Source organism: Barbus barbus (genome assembly GCF_936440315.1).
Source record: "Barbus barbus genome assembly, chromosome: 21".
Classification (NCBI taxonomy): domain Eukaryota; kingdom Metazoa; phylum Chordata; class Actinopteri; order Cypriniformes; family Cyprinidae; genus Barbus; species Barbus barbus.
The window spans coordinates 25028799-25045350 of record NC_136749.1 but is presented as its reverse complement, the minus strand read 5'-3'; the positions used below and the strand labels follow the sequence as shown (position 1 = coordinate 25045350).

Sequence of the window (16552 nt, the reverse complement as noted above, 5' to 3'; positions counted from 1 at the left end):
GTGAAATTATGCAACTAAGACTTGCAAAACATGCTCCAATAATCTTTTTATTTACAGCGTATAAAAACTTTTTTTTATAGTCTTTACAATGTTTCAGTATCAAAGAAATCATTGGTATCTCAGGGGGTTTCAAATGCAAAATAAAAAGTAAAAATCGTTCTGGTTTATTTTGGAACGCTGAGTCCACGCGTGCGCTCGTGCTTGAGTTTTACACGAGATTAATGCGTTGCATGAGGAGGAGGAGGAGGAGGAGGAGGAGGGCGGATTCAGCTCTCAGATCAGCTCATTCTCTCTCTCTCTCTCTCTCTCCTGTACAGCGCAGGTTTGCTCCAGTGGAAATATTTCGTGTTTCAATGCATCGCTGACGAATCTGTTCTGGATATTTTCTTCATCACTTTTGCGTGAATTATTTGTAAACATGAAAGTTTGGTTCATTCTCTTCGTGTTTATGTTCGTCTGGTTCGCAGAGAGCGCACAGAAACAAGACGTACCGGGTAATTATTCTGATTTATTTTTAAGTTTTTTTATAACTTTCATAATTAGTTACACTGACCTCTCTCAGGTAGTTATCAGTTAATATTCTTTATCTTTCCTGTATGTCGGCCTATATATTTTAAAGTCATTTAATTTCTCTTTTTTTAATTCGCATTCACTCTTTTTGCAGTCTTTAATTTGTATTCACTCTGTTTTGAGGAACATCCTACCTGGTCCATTTTCATAAAAGCTCTGATAGAAGAAGAGTGAGGGGAGGTGATTAGATTAAGCTCCAGGAGACTGTAGTAGCTACTAGTAGGCTATAGTAAATTCCTCATGTGTTTTTTTTCCTTCAATGAATCAGTTGACCCATTTCACAAACCTAGTCTGAATGATTAATTCACCAATAGGTCTGATCCAGTTCAACTCACTGACTTTTGATCAATTTAACTAAATTAAAATTTTACATTTTTATTTAGCCAACCAAATAACTTAAGAACAAGATGGACTGGGAAGGGAATGAAAACTATTAAGAATAATTAAAAATAAACGCCATGGATTACATCAGTGAAACATAATAGACATGATGTATTAGAAAAGACATAAATCAATTCTAAAAAGCTTGCTAAGATAACAATGGAATTATTGGTCATTATTTAAAAATCTAAATTGTTGAACTTTACCATGCAAGAGTCACATGGACTGCTTTTGTGGGGCTTTTATTGCTTTTCATTTTATTGGTCGTTTTGGTTCTTTGGAGTTTGACAGCTGTGGTCAGTATAAACTGTCACTGTACAAAAAAAAGGAGTGAAATATTCTGCAAAATTTCTCCATTCTTGGAAAAATGACAGTATATGCATTTGTAACAACGTGACATTATTCATTTACTGTTCCGTTATTTCTCGCTGTGTCTGTTTCGCTCTCTCAGTGATAGACGTGTTGAGTTTGGAGGATGTGAAGCAGACCGTGGCTGCGGTGGAGAAGATCTCTTTAGCTCTGAAGACTCTCAGTGATGTGTATGTGATGTCTTCCTTCCGTCTGCCTCCTAAACTGGGTGGAGTTCTGCTGGGCCTCTACAACAAGCAGGATAACAAGAAATACCTGGAGGTTGCCATCATGAGCAAGATTAACAAAGGTAATGACCTTTTTTTGTAATCTATAATCAGAATCAACTTGCTTTGTTTCTGAAACAGCTTTTCTTTTCTGTTGACTTCACTGCATATACTGTTGCATAATGTTGACCAACAGCCAACAGCATGTTGCTTGTTGTTTCACCATACTTTCATTTAGATATGGACTGCCCACTTTTTAACCATCAAATCCTTTTTTGATTAATAAAATCAAGTCTTTGAAAATTCTGTTTCACTTGTAAATACATCACATCGCAGAGATAAAATGAGTTGCGGATGTGGTCTCTGCTCAGAACATCTCTAAAAGGTTTGTTTTACTCTAGTTCTGGTCCGGTATGTTCGTGAAGATGGGAAGCTGCACACAGTAAACCTGCAGAGCCCAAACCTGGCAGACGGACGCTCTCAGTCTGTGATTCTCCGCGTCGGTGGCCTGCGCAGAGACTACCTGAGCCTCGAGCTCTATGTGAACTGTCGTCTGGCTGACTCTGCCCAGCGGCTGCCCCTATTGGTCGCTCTGCCCAGAGATGCAGAGCTGGTGGAGATTCGTAATGGCCACAAGGCATACACTCGGATGCAGGTGAGACCTTGATGATATGATGCCTTGATTATGTTTTCACCTCACCTGCACTACCATTCATAAGTTTGGGGTCTGTATAATTAGTAATGTTTTTTCGAGTTTCTTTTGCTGCATTTAATTTATCAAAAATTAAGAAAAACAAAATTCTAAATTGTGAAAAAAAAGAATTTCAGTTTAAAATGTGGAATATTAATTTAAAAGTGTTTTATTTCATTTAGTTCTGTGATGACAATATATTATCAATGTTATAAGCAGTTGTGCTGCATAATATCTTTTTTCTTTGATAAATGAAGTTCAAAAGAACAGTATTTATTTGAAACAGAAATATTTTGTGACAGTGTAAAAGTCTTTACTGTTTTCAATTTAATGCTTTCTTGCTGAATAAAAATATAAATTTCTTTTTTTTTTTTTTTATTTACTGTCCCCAGATTTTTGGAGAGTAGTGTTGTTTATTGTAATGTTTTTCCATGGAAGGCAGAAATGTGAACTTGATATGAACTGTGCGTATTTTTCAGAAATTCTCCTTTTTGAGTTTCTGAAATAATAAAGCATTCAGGATTTCTTTGAGTAAACTATTCTTTTAATTTTTAACGAAAAAAGAGATTAGATGTTGTGATTGATTAAGACCTGAAATCCAGATATCAAGAAATTATAACATTATAAGATATTATAATCCAATTTTTTTTTTTCTTCCAGGGTTCAGTGGAGTATCTTAAACTGGCACTAGGGGGCACTGTTGCCCAGGCTGGGGCCCTCACCGACTGCCCCTTTCAGGGGGATGCCTCTTCATATAACATAGGTTAGCCAACATCAACACAAGATTGTAAATGGAGCTTGGATATGTGGTTTTTGATTGCTTGCAAATTCTTTGTCTGAAATATGTTTTGCTTAAACATTGCTTTTCAGTGAACGGCGAGGTTAATTCTATTCTAGGTGAGTAGACATTGGTAAAGTCATAATATGCAATTTGTTTGTTTTTATTTATTTAATTTGAAAATATTTGATACCTTTTTGTACAGGTGATCACACTAAAGCTCTGATTGGCCAGCTGATCATCTTTAATCAGATCTTGGGAGAGCTGAGAGAGGACATCAGAGAACAGGTGTGAGTGAGTTAATGTATATATGTGAGAAAATCTCTTCTGAAAATGTTTGATTTATGTGTTTTGGCACTATTTAGGTGAAAGAAATGTCTCTCATCAGGAATGCTATTCTGGAGTGCCAGATGTGCGGTGAGTAGAAATGTCAAATCATCTAACCATCCTGTCAAAGCACATGGGCTGCAGTCAGACAGCAACAACAACAAAAAACACGCTTTTCAGTCCTATTTGTGCTAATAGCTGGGTTAAGAAAGAGAATAATAACCAGAACTACAGGCGACAACTAGTTGTTTGTCATGCCTTTGTAAAGATTTCCTGACAACCTTGATAGATTTATATATTATTATTATTATTATTATTATAATGCAAACTGTTTATTACATGGGATCAGAGAGTGAGTAAAAACACTACCATTCAAAAGTTTGTGGTTTAATTATAATTTAAAATAATTAAAATACAATTTATTCCTGTGACGACAAAGCTGAATTTTCAGCATCATTACTCCTGTTTTGTTTTTGTCACATAGTTTTGCTGCTCAAGAAACATTTCATATTATTATTATTATTATCATCATCATCGTCGTCCTGTTGAAAACAGCTCTGCTGCTTAAAATTTTTGAGGAAGCTATAATCTTTTTTATTTTATTTTGATTCTAAGATTTTATCTGAAGCATTTATTTGAAATAGAGATTTTTTTAGTTAAATGTCTTTTGATCAATTTAATGCATCCTTGCTAAATACAAAAGTATAAAGTTCTTTACCAAAAAAAAACATTATACTAACCGCAGATTTTGAATGGTAGTATATAATTATTTTTTGCCTGCATATTAATTGAGAGGATGCAATTATCAGCAGTGTCAAAAAATGGCAAACAGTTTAGAATAAAGGTGAATTATTTATTAAAATTGCTAAAATAATGACTGCCATTGTCTGCCATTTTACAGGTAAACTGATATCCTCTCCAAACCTCCCAGTATTTAAAACAGCAAACTCTATAGAATGTATCCCATAATCTAATTCGACTGTCTGGACTTTTATTTCATGATTAAAATTATTTTTTCATATTTATCACATTTGGTCAAAAGACTCTTTTACATAAAACTGAATCAGGAATTCAGTAATGAGGTCATGTGACAATGTTTGAAATGTTTACATATGCATAATGCATTCTGTTTCAAATACTACTTTTTAATAGTAGGCAGTGTATACAGTACTATATATGCAGGAAGCAGTATGCAATTATCCATTACAAATGTAACGAGACAGAGGGCTTTTATTCTTTTGTGTATGTATAATTCACATAATATTAGATTGCTTGAGCTTATTGATTCTTATTGACTTATTATGATACAATGTCTCTGGTTTGAAGGATTTCATGAGCCGCGTTCACACTGTCAGCCCAACCCCTGCTTTAAGGGTGTGGGATGCATGGAGACGTTCGAGTTCCCAGGATACCGCTGTGGCCCCTGTCCGGAGGGCATGACAGGGAACGGCACACACTGTCAGGATATAGATGAGGTGGGTGGGGGCATTTAGTGCTGGTTTTATCTTCGTATATTGATAAGTCTTGGTCCAGAAAGCACTGTAAGTGTTTATGTCCGCGTTTCAAAGAGATTTGTATAAACATGCCTTGATTTTTTAAAAGCTGTTTCATATTAGCATGTCTCTACCCATCAGTGTGCTGAGGCTCAGCCGTGTTACACACCAGGCGCATGTGTCAACACAGCTAAAGGTTTCACCTGTGAGCCCTGCCCACCCGGACTGTGGGGTCCTCCTCTCTCTGGATTCAGTGTGGAATTTGCAAAGAGTCATCGTCAGGTATGTGCATTTATTTGATCAAAGATACAGTAAAAACTGTAGTGTTATGAAATATTATTGCAATTTAAAAGAACAGTTTTTTATGTTAATAATAACTTTTAAATGTAATTTATTTCTTGTGATGGCAAAACTGAATTTTTAATATCATTACTCCAGACTTCAGTGTCACATGATCCTTCAGAAATCATTCTATTGATTCTTTTATCAAAAGAAAATTCAAACGAACAGCATTTACTGTATATAAAATAGAAATCTTTTGTAATGTTTTTACTGTCATGTTTAATCAATTTAATGCATTGAAATTTGTTATAACACACTAAAAAAACTAAAAATATATTTTCCTACAAAAAAAAAAGAAATATTTTTCTATAATTAATTTTTGCCTATAATTAATTATTTTTCATCTGCCACTTATTTGAGCGGAAGAAAGCAGCTGGACTATCAAAAATGGCAAACTATTTAAAATAAAGGTGAAATTCGTAATTCAAATGTTTGTAATTCAAATTTGAATATTGGTGTACTATCTGCTAAGAGTCACCTTTAGGTCCAATGGCTCCAAAATTGTTACGACACTTAAAAATGCCTGAATGCATTAGATAGCAAAACAACTAGTGTCTTTTTCTGATTAATTTGTTTCAGGAATGCTCTGATATCGATGAATGTCTTTATTTGGCCAATGCCTGCACACCCAACTCCATCTGCATCAACACTATTGTGAGTATGAGTCACAAAAACTTCAATACTTTTTCTCTGAAATCATACAAAGTGTTTATGTTAATGTTTTTAACTACCTCTCCTTTCTTAGGGATCATATCGATGCGGTCAGTGCAAGGTTGGATATGTTGGTAATCAGACAGCTGGATGTTTCCCTCAGAAATCGTGCGATTCGCTCAGTTTCAACCCCTGTGACACTAACGCTCACTGCGTCATTCAGCGGAACGGCGACGTCACCTGCGCAGTATGTCTACACAATACACACACATTGTGTCCTAACTAGATGCGATGTGTAAAGAATTCAGAGAAAAATCGCAGTTTGTCACACAATCACATTCAGCCAGAATGCATTAGATTCTTAAAGCGGTAGTTCAACCAAATATAAAAATTCTGTTATGAGTTATTCATGCTCATGTTGTTCCAAATCTGTATGATTTTCTTTCTTCTCTGGAACATAAAAGCAAAAACAAATTGAGAAATGTCTCAGTTTTGATTACCTCTGACTTATGGACAAAAAGCAGTGTTTTTTTCAAGCTTTGAGACAAGGGTGAGTTAATGATGACAGAATTTTTATATTTGGGTGAATTATCCCATTAATGTACAATTACATGGAGCTGGATTTTGAACCAATGAGGTGTCACAGTGGGTGGGGCTACTGAGAGCAATGCAGTATAAAACTGACAAGATGCCCCGTCACTCAACTTATCATGGCTTAAGAATAAAAAGAAATCAGATTTACATGTATCATATCATATCTTTATTGCATCATTCTCAAGTTTTCTGGTGAACTTCTGTATGATTCTCTTAGTGTAATGTCGGATGGGCCGGTAACGGTCACACCTGTGGGAAGGACACAGATATTGATGGTTATCCGGATCGTTCCTTGCCCTGCATGGACAACCACAAACACTGCAAACAGGTCTGAAACTCACAATCATTTTACCCACAATCCTTCTCCCTGCACACACTGATGCTGTATAAACTAAATTGATGTGTCTTTTTATAATTATTCGAAAACCATATTGTTCTATTTATTCTGATGGTTTATAGACTTGATTCTTTCCATTTAAAAAGGTTCGTACATGTTGTACCTTTCAGGGAAATTAAGCTATTCATCCTAGATGAGGTAATGCGTTTACATAAACCAAGTTTGTTTTTGTGTTTGTGTTTGGATTTTTATATGATAGATTCACCGTAGTTTGCAGTCCCAGAACTTTTCCCATGTCGGAATGCAGGATTTTATGCTGCTCTTACTTGAAGTGTTGCAATAGGGATGTTGTGTGTTTTTCAGGACAACTGCATCTTCACACCCAACTCTGGTCAGGAAGACGCAGATAATGATGGGATTGGAGACCAGTGTGATGAGGATGCAGATGGAGATGGAATAAAGAACGTAGAGGTGTGTTTGTGGACTATCCGAACTAGCCTGGGAACTAACTGAAATAATGTACTAAAATTAATAAAATAAAACTGAAATAAAAATAAATTGAAGCTAAATGGAAATATAAAAATTAATAAATTAATAAAAATTCAAAATATCAATTAATACTATATATATATATTTATATAATTTTTTTCAGGATAACTGTCGGTTGGTTTCCAATAAAGATCAGCAGAACTCTGACACTGATTCGTTCGGTGATGCATGTGATAACTGTCCCACCGTTCCCAACATCGACCAGAAAGACACTGACAATAACGGAGAGGGAGATGCTTGCGATGAAGACATCGATGGAGATGGTAAAGACTGTTCAGTTTGATAAAATGATCTTTTTTTGTGTCCCTACAAAATCATCTTTGCGTATGTGATGAGTGTGGATGTTTTGCAGGAATCCAGAATGTGCTGGATAACTGTCCCAAAGTGCCGAACCCAATGCAGACAGACCGGGACAGAGACGGAGTGGGGGATGCATGTGACAGCTGTCCTGAGATCAGCAACCCCATGCAGGTACTTAGTTTATTTAAAACTTTTAAACTTGCATTGTACATCGATGCAGTCTGTAAAAGAAGTTCACCCAAAAATGACATCTGTGTCATCATTTACTCACCCTCATGTCCTTCCAAACCAGTGTGACTTGCTGTCTTTTGTGGAAAATAAAAGAAGGCTATATGTAGTATATTAAATTTCAGACTGATTCTAATACAAAGCTGTCATATATCTTCAGAAGACTTTAAATTTAACACACTTTTCAAACTGATAATTTATGGTGGGTTTTTTATGGTCGTTTTGAAACTTAATAGAACCTGTCAGTGCAATTCTTCATCATTCAATTTTAGTACAATTTTCATAATATTTTTCTTTAACCAGTATAATTCGTAATTTCATCATAAAGTCCAGCTCTCACTTATTGAAGAGCTATTCCTGCTATGCAGTTCCCTTTGATCTCTGTAAGTTTTAAAAATGTAATATGCTTTTGGTGTAATTTAATAACATGCTCAGACACATAAACTTTATTTATTATGATTCAATTATTTGCAAGAAAATTCGTAGGATGGAAAAAAGAACATTGATTAGATTTACATGAGGGGAGTCAATATATCAATGGCTTTTTATAGATACATTTTAAAGGAAAATTGACAAAGGACATCATATAAATTGATGACCAATTATAACATTATTGGCAGATATTTATTTATTTCTGTCAATTTATTAAGTTTTTATATTTTCAGTTTTGATTTGAATTAGTGCTATCAAACAATTAATTGCATCCAAAATAAATTATGTAAATTTTGTTTACATAATATATGTATGTGTACTGTGTATATGTATTATGTGTATATATATATATATATATATATATATAAATACACACACATGCATGTATATATTTCAGAATATGTTATTTTTATATATTAAATATTAATTATACATTATATTAATGTATTCATATAAATATAGACATGTAAATACATGCAAATATTTTCAAAATATAAACTGTATGTGTGTGTATTTATATATACATAATAAATATACACAGAAACCACACATATATTATGCAAACAAAAACTTTTATTTTGGATGCGTTTAATCGAGATTAATCGTTTGACAGCACTCATTTTAATTTAGTTTTATTTTTAGTAATTTTGTGATGTGCTTTTGTCTTTTTCTTGTTTGTAATAATCATTTTTAGGTTAATTTATTGTTTATTTCAGTTTTATTTAAGTTTTAGTGTCTGTTTATTTCCAGTTAGTGATTTTAGTACTTCAACTTGTTTCAGTTAGTTATCAAGGAAACATTTCTAATTTTCGTTTAGTTTTTCATTTAAAATGTATATTTTATTGTATTTCAGCTACAATGATAAAAATCCTTTTATTTCTGTTTGGAATGAAAAGGAACTATTTCTTTAACATATCATTTGAGTAACTGAAAAAAAGCTAGTTTTTGCTTCTGCAGTGAATGGTATTTTTATATACTTTTATAGAAATTAATTGAATGAATAATAAACTCAATTATTACCATTGCAGACAGATGTAGACAATGACTTAGTCGGGGATGTTTGTGACACCAATCAAGACACGTAAGTAAACAACATATAAATCACACAATTGTCAGATTATCCATTGGCTCATTAACCTGTATATGGTGAGACTTCTGCCATCTAATGTCTAATAGTTGCTCTTATAGTTAATTTTCATCTCAGCTCATAGTGTTTAAATGTTGTGTGTTTGCAGTGATGGGGATGGACACCAGGACACTCGAGATAACTGCCCTGACATCCCAAACAGCTCTCAGCTGGACTCGGACAATGACGGCATTGGAGATGACTGTGACGAAGACGATGATAACGACGGGGTTCCGGACAATTATGCCATCAATGGCATCGGACCCGATAACTGCAGACTCATTTCCAACCCCAACCAGAAGGACTCAGACAGTAAGAGCGTTCATTTCCACTAATGCCTAATAATCCTTCTGATTAATGACTTGCGTTATTCCTTTCTGTTTTGGCATTTAGGTAACGGAGTCGGTGACGTATGTGAGAACGACTTTGACAATGATGCGGTGATGGATTTGATTGACGTGTGTCCAGAAAGTGCTGAAGTCACACTTACAGATTTCAGAGCCTATCAGACAGTCATTCTGGACCCGGAGGGTGACGCTCAGATCGACCCGAACTGGGTGGTGCTCAATCAGGTAAAGCATCATGGGATTCCTTCTGCTCTCTTTGACACAAGATCATCATGTTGCACTACTTTTTTTCATAGATTAAATTTTACTTTGAACTGATGTTTATCGGGTGCCTTATGAATGAAACATAGTCCGTAATGTTCACATAGCCCTGTTTTGCACACACACACACACAGCATATATATATATATATATATATATATATAAAGTATATAAGTAAACATATTAGAATCTGATTTTTTTTTGCTCATTGAAGCATTTAAATATTTTTTTTTTCCCCAAAGGATGCATAAGAGGCTCATATTTAAAGGTATATTAAAGGCTTGGACTCCATTTTTGATTTTGCATACCTCCTGACAAAATAAATTATTGTAGCTATAAGATATTTCAAACAAAATAGAGGTCAAAAATGGAGATTTAAATAAAGAAAAAAGACTTATTACTTTATTTATGCCTTAAATACTAAAAAACATAGAAATGGTTATCCACTGTCTGTACATTTCTGTCTTGTCTAAGTGCTTATATTAATACAGATGAATTTGTGTTTCAGGGTATGGAGATTGTTCAAACCATGAACAGCGACCCGGGCTTGGCAGTGGGTAAGTTTGGTTCCAGTATTCAGGAGCTAAACACCCAGTGGACTTCCAAAGGCGAACTGTAAATCGCTTCCCCACAGGTTACACAGCATTTAACGGTGTGGACTTTGAGGGAACTTTTCACGTTAACACGGTGACTGACGATGACTACGCCGGCTTCATCTTTGGCTATCAGGATTCATCTAGTTTCTATGTGGTGATGTGGAAGCAGACCGAACAGACGTACTGGCAGTCGATCCCCTTCAGGGCCATGGCTGATCCTGGTCTGCAGCTCAAGGTGCAAAAAATTGCTTTGAGTCATGGAAATATATTGGCTTCCTAAAGTCCATATGAGCTTTTTAAGGCTTTAAAACTCTGTGTTTGTGTAGGCAGTGAAGTCTCGTACAGGTCCAGGTGAGTTCCTTCGTAATGCTCTGTGGCACACGGGGGATACGGATGGAGAGGTGAAACTGCTCTGGAAAGACCCAAGAAACGTCGGCTGGCAAGATAAGACCTCTTACCGGTGGCAGCTCAGCCATCGGCCACAAGTCGGCTACATCAGGTGAGATATCCTACAAATGGACAATTGTGCAGCAACACAATATACACTACCCTTCAAAAGTTCAGTTAGATTTGTAAAAAAAAAATATAATAATTATACTTTTATTCAGCAAGGATACATTAAATTGGTCACAAGTAACAGTAAATATATTTATAATGTAACAAATAATTTCTATTTCAAATTAATGCTGTTCTTTTTAACTTTCTATTCATCAAAGAATCAAAAAAATCAAGGTTTCCACAAAAATATTAAGCAGCACAACTGTTGTCAACATTGATAATAGTAAGAAATGTTTCTTTGGCATCAAATCAGAATATTAGAACGATTTCTGAAAGATCATGTGAGACTCAAGACATTAGTTATTTTAAGTTGTAATCAGGGTTATTAGTTAACTAAAACCCCAAAAAAAAATGAACTCATAATAAAATAATATAGACATATTTAAAAAATACAAAAAAATACAAAAATAAAACATTTACTAAAACCTAAAATACTACTATAAAATGACAGCACAAAATATACAAATAATACAACTCAGAATATTAATAAAATATATATTACTATCTCAGTGATACTAAAATAAATATTACTGTTTAACTGTATTTTCAATCAAATTAATTGGTGGTGTTTAAATACTGTAAACCACCTTTTTTACACTTTTGTTTGTTGTTGTTGAAAATATTTTAATTGACAGCATGCCAAAAATATTACTGTTATCCATTCTGAATTATATTTGAACTGGGGTATTCCTTTAGTAATAGTAATAAGGTGTTTGTCCCCGCTGAAACTACTTTTTCTGTCTGTCGGATTGTGGGTCATCTTTGTCGTCACTAGAGGGCGCAATACCAGCCTCGGCCATTGACTGCACTGGCAGCTGATGGAAGCTTGTGCTGGTATACTGGAGAGAGGGCGGTGGGGTGGATGACTAGTTATCCTTAAAATTTCTTCTCAATTGCCCCCTCCTCTTTTGCCCCCTCACACCCCTGAGACTCTGCTGAGTGGTTGGGCCCCCTGGCCGCCCATTGTTGTGGTTGCCATGCCAGTGAAATCCTTGGCAAGAATTTTCTTGGTGCCTGTTCATATGCAGATCCAACGGATCCAACTACTGTAGTGGACGGGCCGTTAAAGAAAGAGAGAGATCGGACCGCAGAGGACAGTTAAACATGTATTGTGTATGATTTCCTGTACTGCGTAATTTCTTGGCATTGTGTTGTGAATCAGATGCTCTTTGCCAAAGAAATGACGAACGAACTCTAGCAAAGGCTCAGAAATGTGATTTTTAATAATGTCATAACAAATTGATTACAGTAACGTCTTGTCTGATGGTTGAGCAGTTCTGAAGCTTTCAAACTTTGAGTCTACATGATTATTGAACACTTCAGATCAGAACTTTCCCAAGTTTCTAGTGGTTATAAATACCTACAGGAAGAGAGAGAGCTGTGTGGAGCTCTGTGTGTGTGTGTATGTGTGTGTGTGTGTGTGTTTACGTACACGTGTATGCACAGTTTTGTGAGACAATGTGTTGCTGAGGCTTTGTAAGGGGCCTTTCAAACACACACACATAAACACACCTGCTTTGTATTCAGTGAGAGGAGTGAATAGAGCACTGGACTTCAGTCTGCACACACACTCAAACTGGATTGTGCTGCAGACATGCTCCGCTCATACATAATGCAATTTAAGTCCAGCCTGCCGCTAAATCAAATCAGATCTCATTTATTATCAGGTAATTAGAGGGTGAGCAGGTGGAGTTTAGCAGAGGCCTGTAGCATAAAACAGCTTTCGGCTTCATTCAGACCGAATATTCTAGAACAACGTTTCCCAACTGCTAGATTGTGAACAATGCTAAATGTGACTAATAAAATTCAACTAACCTTATAAGCGTGCATTTAGGATGGCAAAATAAAAAGGTTTTTAAGTGGGAGGAAAAAATGTTTCCCATTTTGGTCGTGTGTCCAATATGACTCTAAAGTACTAGCAAATTTATTTTTCACGTGGTAGAAGATGAAAATGTATTTTATATTTTCTACATTTTAGTTATTACATTAATGCACTTTTTTTGGGGGGGGGAATTAAGACTTTTTTGAAGTCTCTTCAAAAAATGCTCACGAAACCTGCTTTTATTTGATCAAAATACTGTAAAAACAGTACTATTTTTAATACGTTAAAAAATAAATAAATATACTTTTGTCTTTTTTTTAATATATAAATATACTATATAACTGTCATATATTCCTGTGATGGTAAAGTTGAAGTTTCAGCAGCCATGACCCTTCTGTTGCTAATGATTATGTGGAAATATTTAGGGTAAGTTTTTTTTTTTTTTTTTTTTTTTAAAGGACACATTAAATTAATCAAAAGTGACAAATGTTTTGTAACATAATAAATGTCTTTTGATGTCCATCAAAGAATCCTGAGGAAAAAAATCAGTTTCCACAAAAATATTAAGCAGCAAAAACTTTTCAACACTGATAATAATAAAAACTATTATTAGTAATTTAGCACCAATAATAATTCAAGATTCAAGATTTTTATTTGTCACATACACAATTATACAGAGTATAACCAGCAGTGAAATGTAAGGATGATAATGGAATAATCCATTATCATCACTTAAATAATAATTGATGATAATGGAGCACCTTATCAGCATATTATAATGATTTCTGAAGGATCATGTGACATTTTTGATCACATAAATGCAGTCTTAGTGGACATAAGAGACTTAAAAACATTAAAAATTCTTCATTTCAATCCTCACCTTTGAAGCAGTAGTGTAAATTTGTAATTTATGATTATTAAAAATTATTAAAAAAACACACACACATATCTGTAGTTGCAGAAATTGTTAGTTTTTCTATTTATGCAGTTTGGGGTATTATTAATGAATCTCAGCGTTTGATGTTTTGCTTACTTTAGCATTGTAAACAATTTTGGTGTTTACTTTATGTCCAATATTAAATCTAGATCCAGTCCTGCACAGTAGTATTTTACAGTCACACATAAGAGGGTTGTCATGTGTGCGCCTGTGCTCCTGTTGCAGGGTGAAGCTGTATGAAGGCACAGAGATGGTGGCTGACTCCAATGTCGTGATTGACACCACCATGAGAGGGGGGCGCCTGGGCGTGTTCTGCTTCTCTCAAGAGAACATCATTTGGTCCAATCTGCGCTACCGCTGTAACGGTAAAGATCAATCCACTCTTTGATATTTAAATCATGATCTCCAGACCCTCAAAGTCTACAAATTCTGAATAAAAGTTTTTTATTGACAAAAAACAGGATTGCAACAATAAAACAACACACTCACAAAGCAAATGAAACATATATTTTCCAGATACTGTTCCAGAGGACTTCAGTACACACCGTAAACAGGTTCTAATGCACATAAAGGTGTGAGGGGAGTGAGACGCCCTCCGTCTCTCTCTAGACCCTCTGAAACCCAGCGTGGGGCCACTGAACTGCTGTGTGCGAGGGGCCAAACAACCAGGACAGATGAGAGATTTACCCAGCGTCCGTGTCACTCCGGATGAGGAGACTGAATGACAGGAGAGAAAAGACTTTTATTTTACGTTTTGTGCGTTTATGTGTCATTGCGGAGCCGTATGAGAGAGTCCATTTGCGTGTGTTTGCATTAACAGTTGTCTTGAAATAAAGGGATATGATGTATTTTCTAGAACACAACAAATATGGTTCTATAATCATTATTAATAATACATGACAAAAACAAAAAACAATTGTAAAAAATACAAAAAATGACAGTTTAATATGTCATCCCCAGAATTCTCCTGTTCTGTATGCCATTAATGATGAATGAGAGCTAAGCTCAAGCATATGCATAGAAATATATTAATTTAACATTACTTAAAATAAAATTATATTAAACATTATATTTGAATATATGAAAACTCTCGGAAATATATTTTATATCAACTCAAATGAGAAATCGGTGCTATGTTTGGAATAGCATGCTTGTATACTCTTACTTTTTGTGCAATATATAGTATGTATAATGCGCACAATATGTGAATTTTCTGTATGCATAAATGCATAAACATTTTAATTATCTATTATATTTTCCAAACTGTGCAGTATACGTCAGTGCACACAGTATGGAATACTGTATGCAATGCAAAAAAAGTACACGGTATATGATGCATACTGCACAATATTCAGTAAGTGGTAAGCTACTAACTATGAGTAACTGCCATATACTCACACCTGCAGTCTGGCGCCGCCCTAGTGGTCGAGCTCTTCATAAGCGGCTGTTGTGGCGGGAGTCGCGTGTTCCTCGTGGTCAGGGAGGCCGGGACGAGTGCAATATTGGCGGGAGATTGAACAACAATGCACAACATCCCACACCTGCCAGACCACAGGACTACAAACACACTCTCTTAAAGACTTCAGAGTTCTCCTCAGAACTGTAAACAGATTAACACAAATACACAATGTTTTTTCTATAATAAGTTGTCATATATTAAGTTTGAAACATTAAAAAAGTTATTTTTAAATTAAAAGGTTAGCTTTTTTATTTAGTTTTTTTTAATGGTTAAAGTTTTTAATTTAGAAGTGAGGGCCAATGCGGCAGGTGGGTATTGGAACCCATGAGGCCACTAAAGCCAAACACTGTTTGCATCTTGTAAAACTTAATGAATATTAAAGATACTTCGCATCATGTTTCCCACCAAAGTTTTGCAACGTTTTTTGTCTTAAAAAAGACAATCAGTCAGTAGCCTGATGTACTTATTAATACGTATCAGCATGTAAAACCCTCACCATAACAAAACTATCACAAGACGTCTTGTATTAATATGTATTAATATTAGATTTATAATGTGTGGGAGAAGTTATAACATTTTTACAGTTCAATATTCAGTTTGTGTAAATGTTGATGCATTTCAGGCATCAATGGCATTATTCACTATTATTTATTTTAATATAGGCTACTCTACTGACAGATACACATTTTACATTCAACTTGTTTTCTTTTGCTTTTCAAATTTTAAACAACGCGAAATCGTAATAGTTCCAAGTATTCCTGACGAACGCCTCCTGCTCTGTTCTAGTTTCTAGACGACTGGTTGCTTAATAACGGGGTAATAAAACATTAATAACGGGGTAATCTGTTGACCAGCGAATAGTCCAGCAGACTAAAATGCACAACACAAAAGATAACGTATGTATGTCTATAAAGAAAAGAAAGTTGTTTAAGATAACAAGTCACTTAACTAAATACCCTCAACATATAATAATAATAAAAATAGAAAGTTTTTCTCCTGGCCCAACAAGGAGTTTATGACTCACCTACAGTTCCCCAAACGCTGTGTTAAAATCACGTCGCTGTTAGTGAAGTTTTTCGTTTCGTATAGTCCGGTTTCATGCTTCTGGCGCGTCTGCAGCGCGGTGGTTCTGGTTTTGCCCAAAATGTGAGAGGCACAAAAGGACCTGCGGCCCCGCAGCGCCCCGCCTCCATCCAGC

The 16552-nt window shown here is 35.1% G+C and overlaps 1 protein-coding gene and 1 long non-coding RNA gene across 2 annotated transcripts; one reads left to right on the top strand and one right to left on the bottom strand.

The window, feature by feature from the left end:
- Positions 1 to 231: 231 nt before the first annotated feature.
- Positions 232 to 14855, top strand: LOC306887277 (thrombospondin-3a-like). The gene is made up of 23 exons (XM_079444904.1): positions 232 to 494; positions 1403 to 1609; positions 1928 to 2181; positions 2878 to 2980; positions 3088 to 3114; positions 3201 to 3283; positions 3361 to 3412; positions 4649 to 4797; positions 4957 to 5097; positions 5737 to 5811; positions 5903 to 6055; positions 6620 to 6730; positions 7103 to 7210; positions 7392 to 7551; positions 7641 to 7759; positions 9277 to 9329; positions 9484 to 9686; positions 9768 to 9946; positions 10491 to 10539; positions 10617 to 10813; positions 10905 to 11077; positions 14121 to 14260; positions 14412 to 14855. Exons 1-23 carry the CDS (start codon positions 419 to 421, stop codon positions 14471 to 14473), a joined length of 2874 nt encoding a protein of 957 aa, XP_079301030.1. The 5' UTR covers positions 232 to 418; the 3' UTR covers positions 14474 to 14855.
- On the bottom strand, positions 13592 to 15375 carry LOC306887279. Its single transcript, XR_013785671.1, has 3 exons — positions 15294 to 15375; positions 14441 to 14612; positions 13592 to 14252 (listed from the first exon to the last, which is right to left on the bottom strand). It is a non-coding gene; the product is annotated as an uncharacterized lncRNA (long non-coding RNA).
- Between the last annotated feature and the right edge of the window lie 1177 nt (positions 15376 to 16552).

Coding starts and splice junctions, on each gene's coding strand:
- LOC306887277 (XM_079444904.1), top strand. CDS start 419: ATGAAAGTTTGGTTCATTCTCTTCGTGTTTATGTTCGTCTGGTTCGCA. Junction 3,115..3,200: donor CGAGGTTAATTCTATTCTAG/GTGAGTAGACAT, acceptor CTTTTTGTACAG/GTGATCACACTAAAGCTCTG. Junction 5,812..5,902: donor CCATCTGCATCAACACTATT/GTGAGTATGAGT, acceptor CTCCTTTCTTAG/GGATCATATCGATGCGGTCA.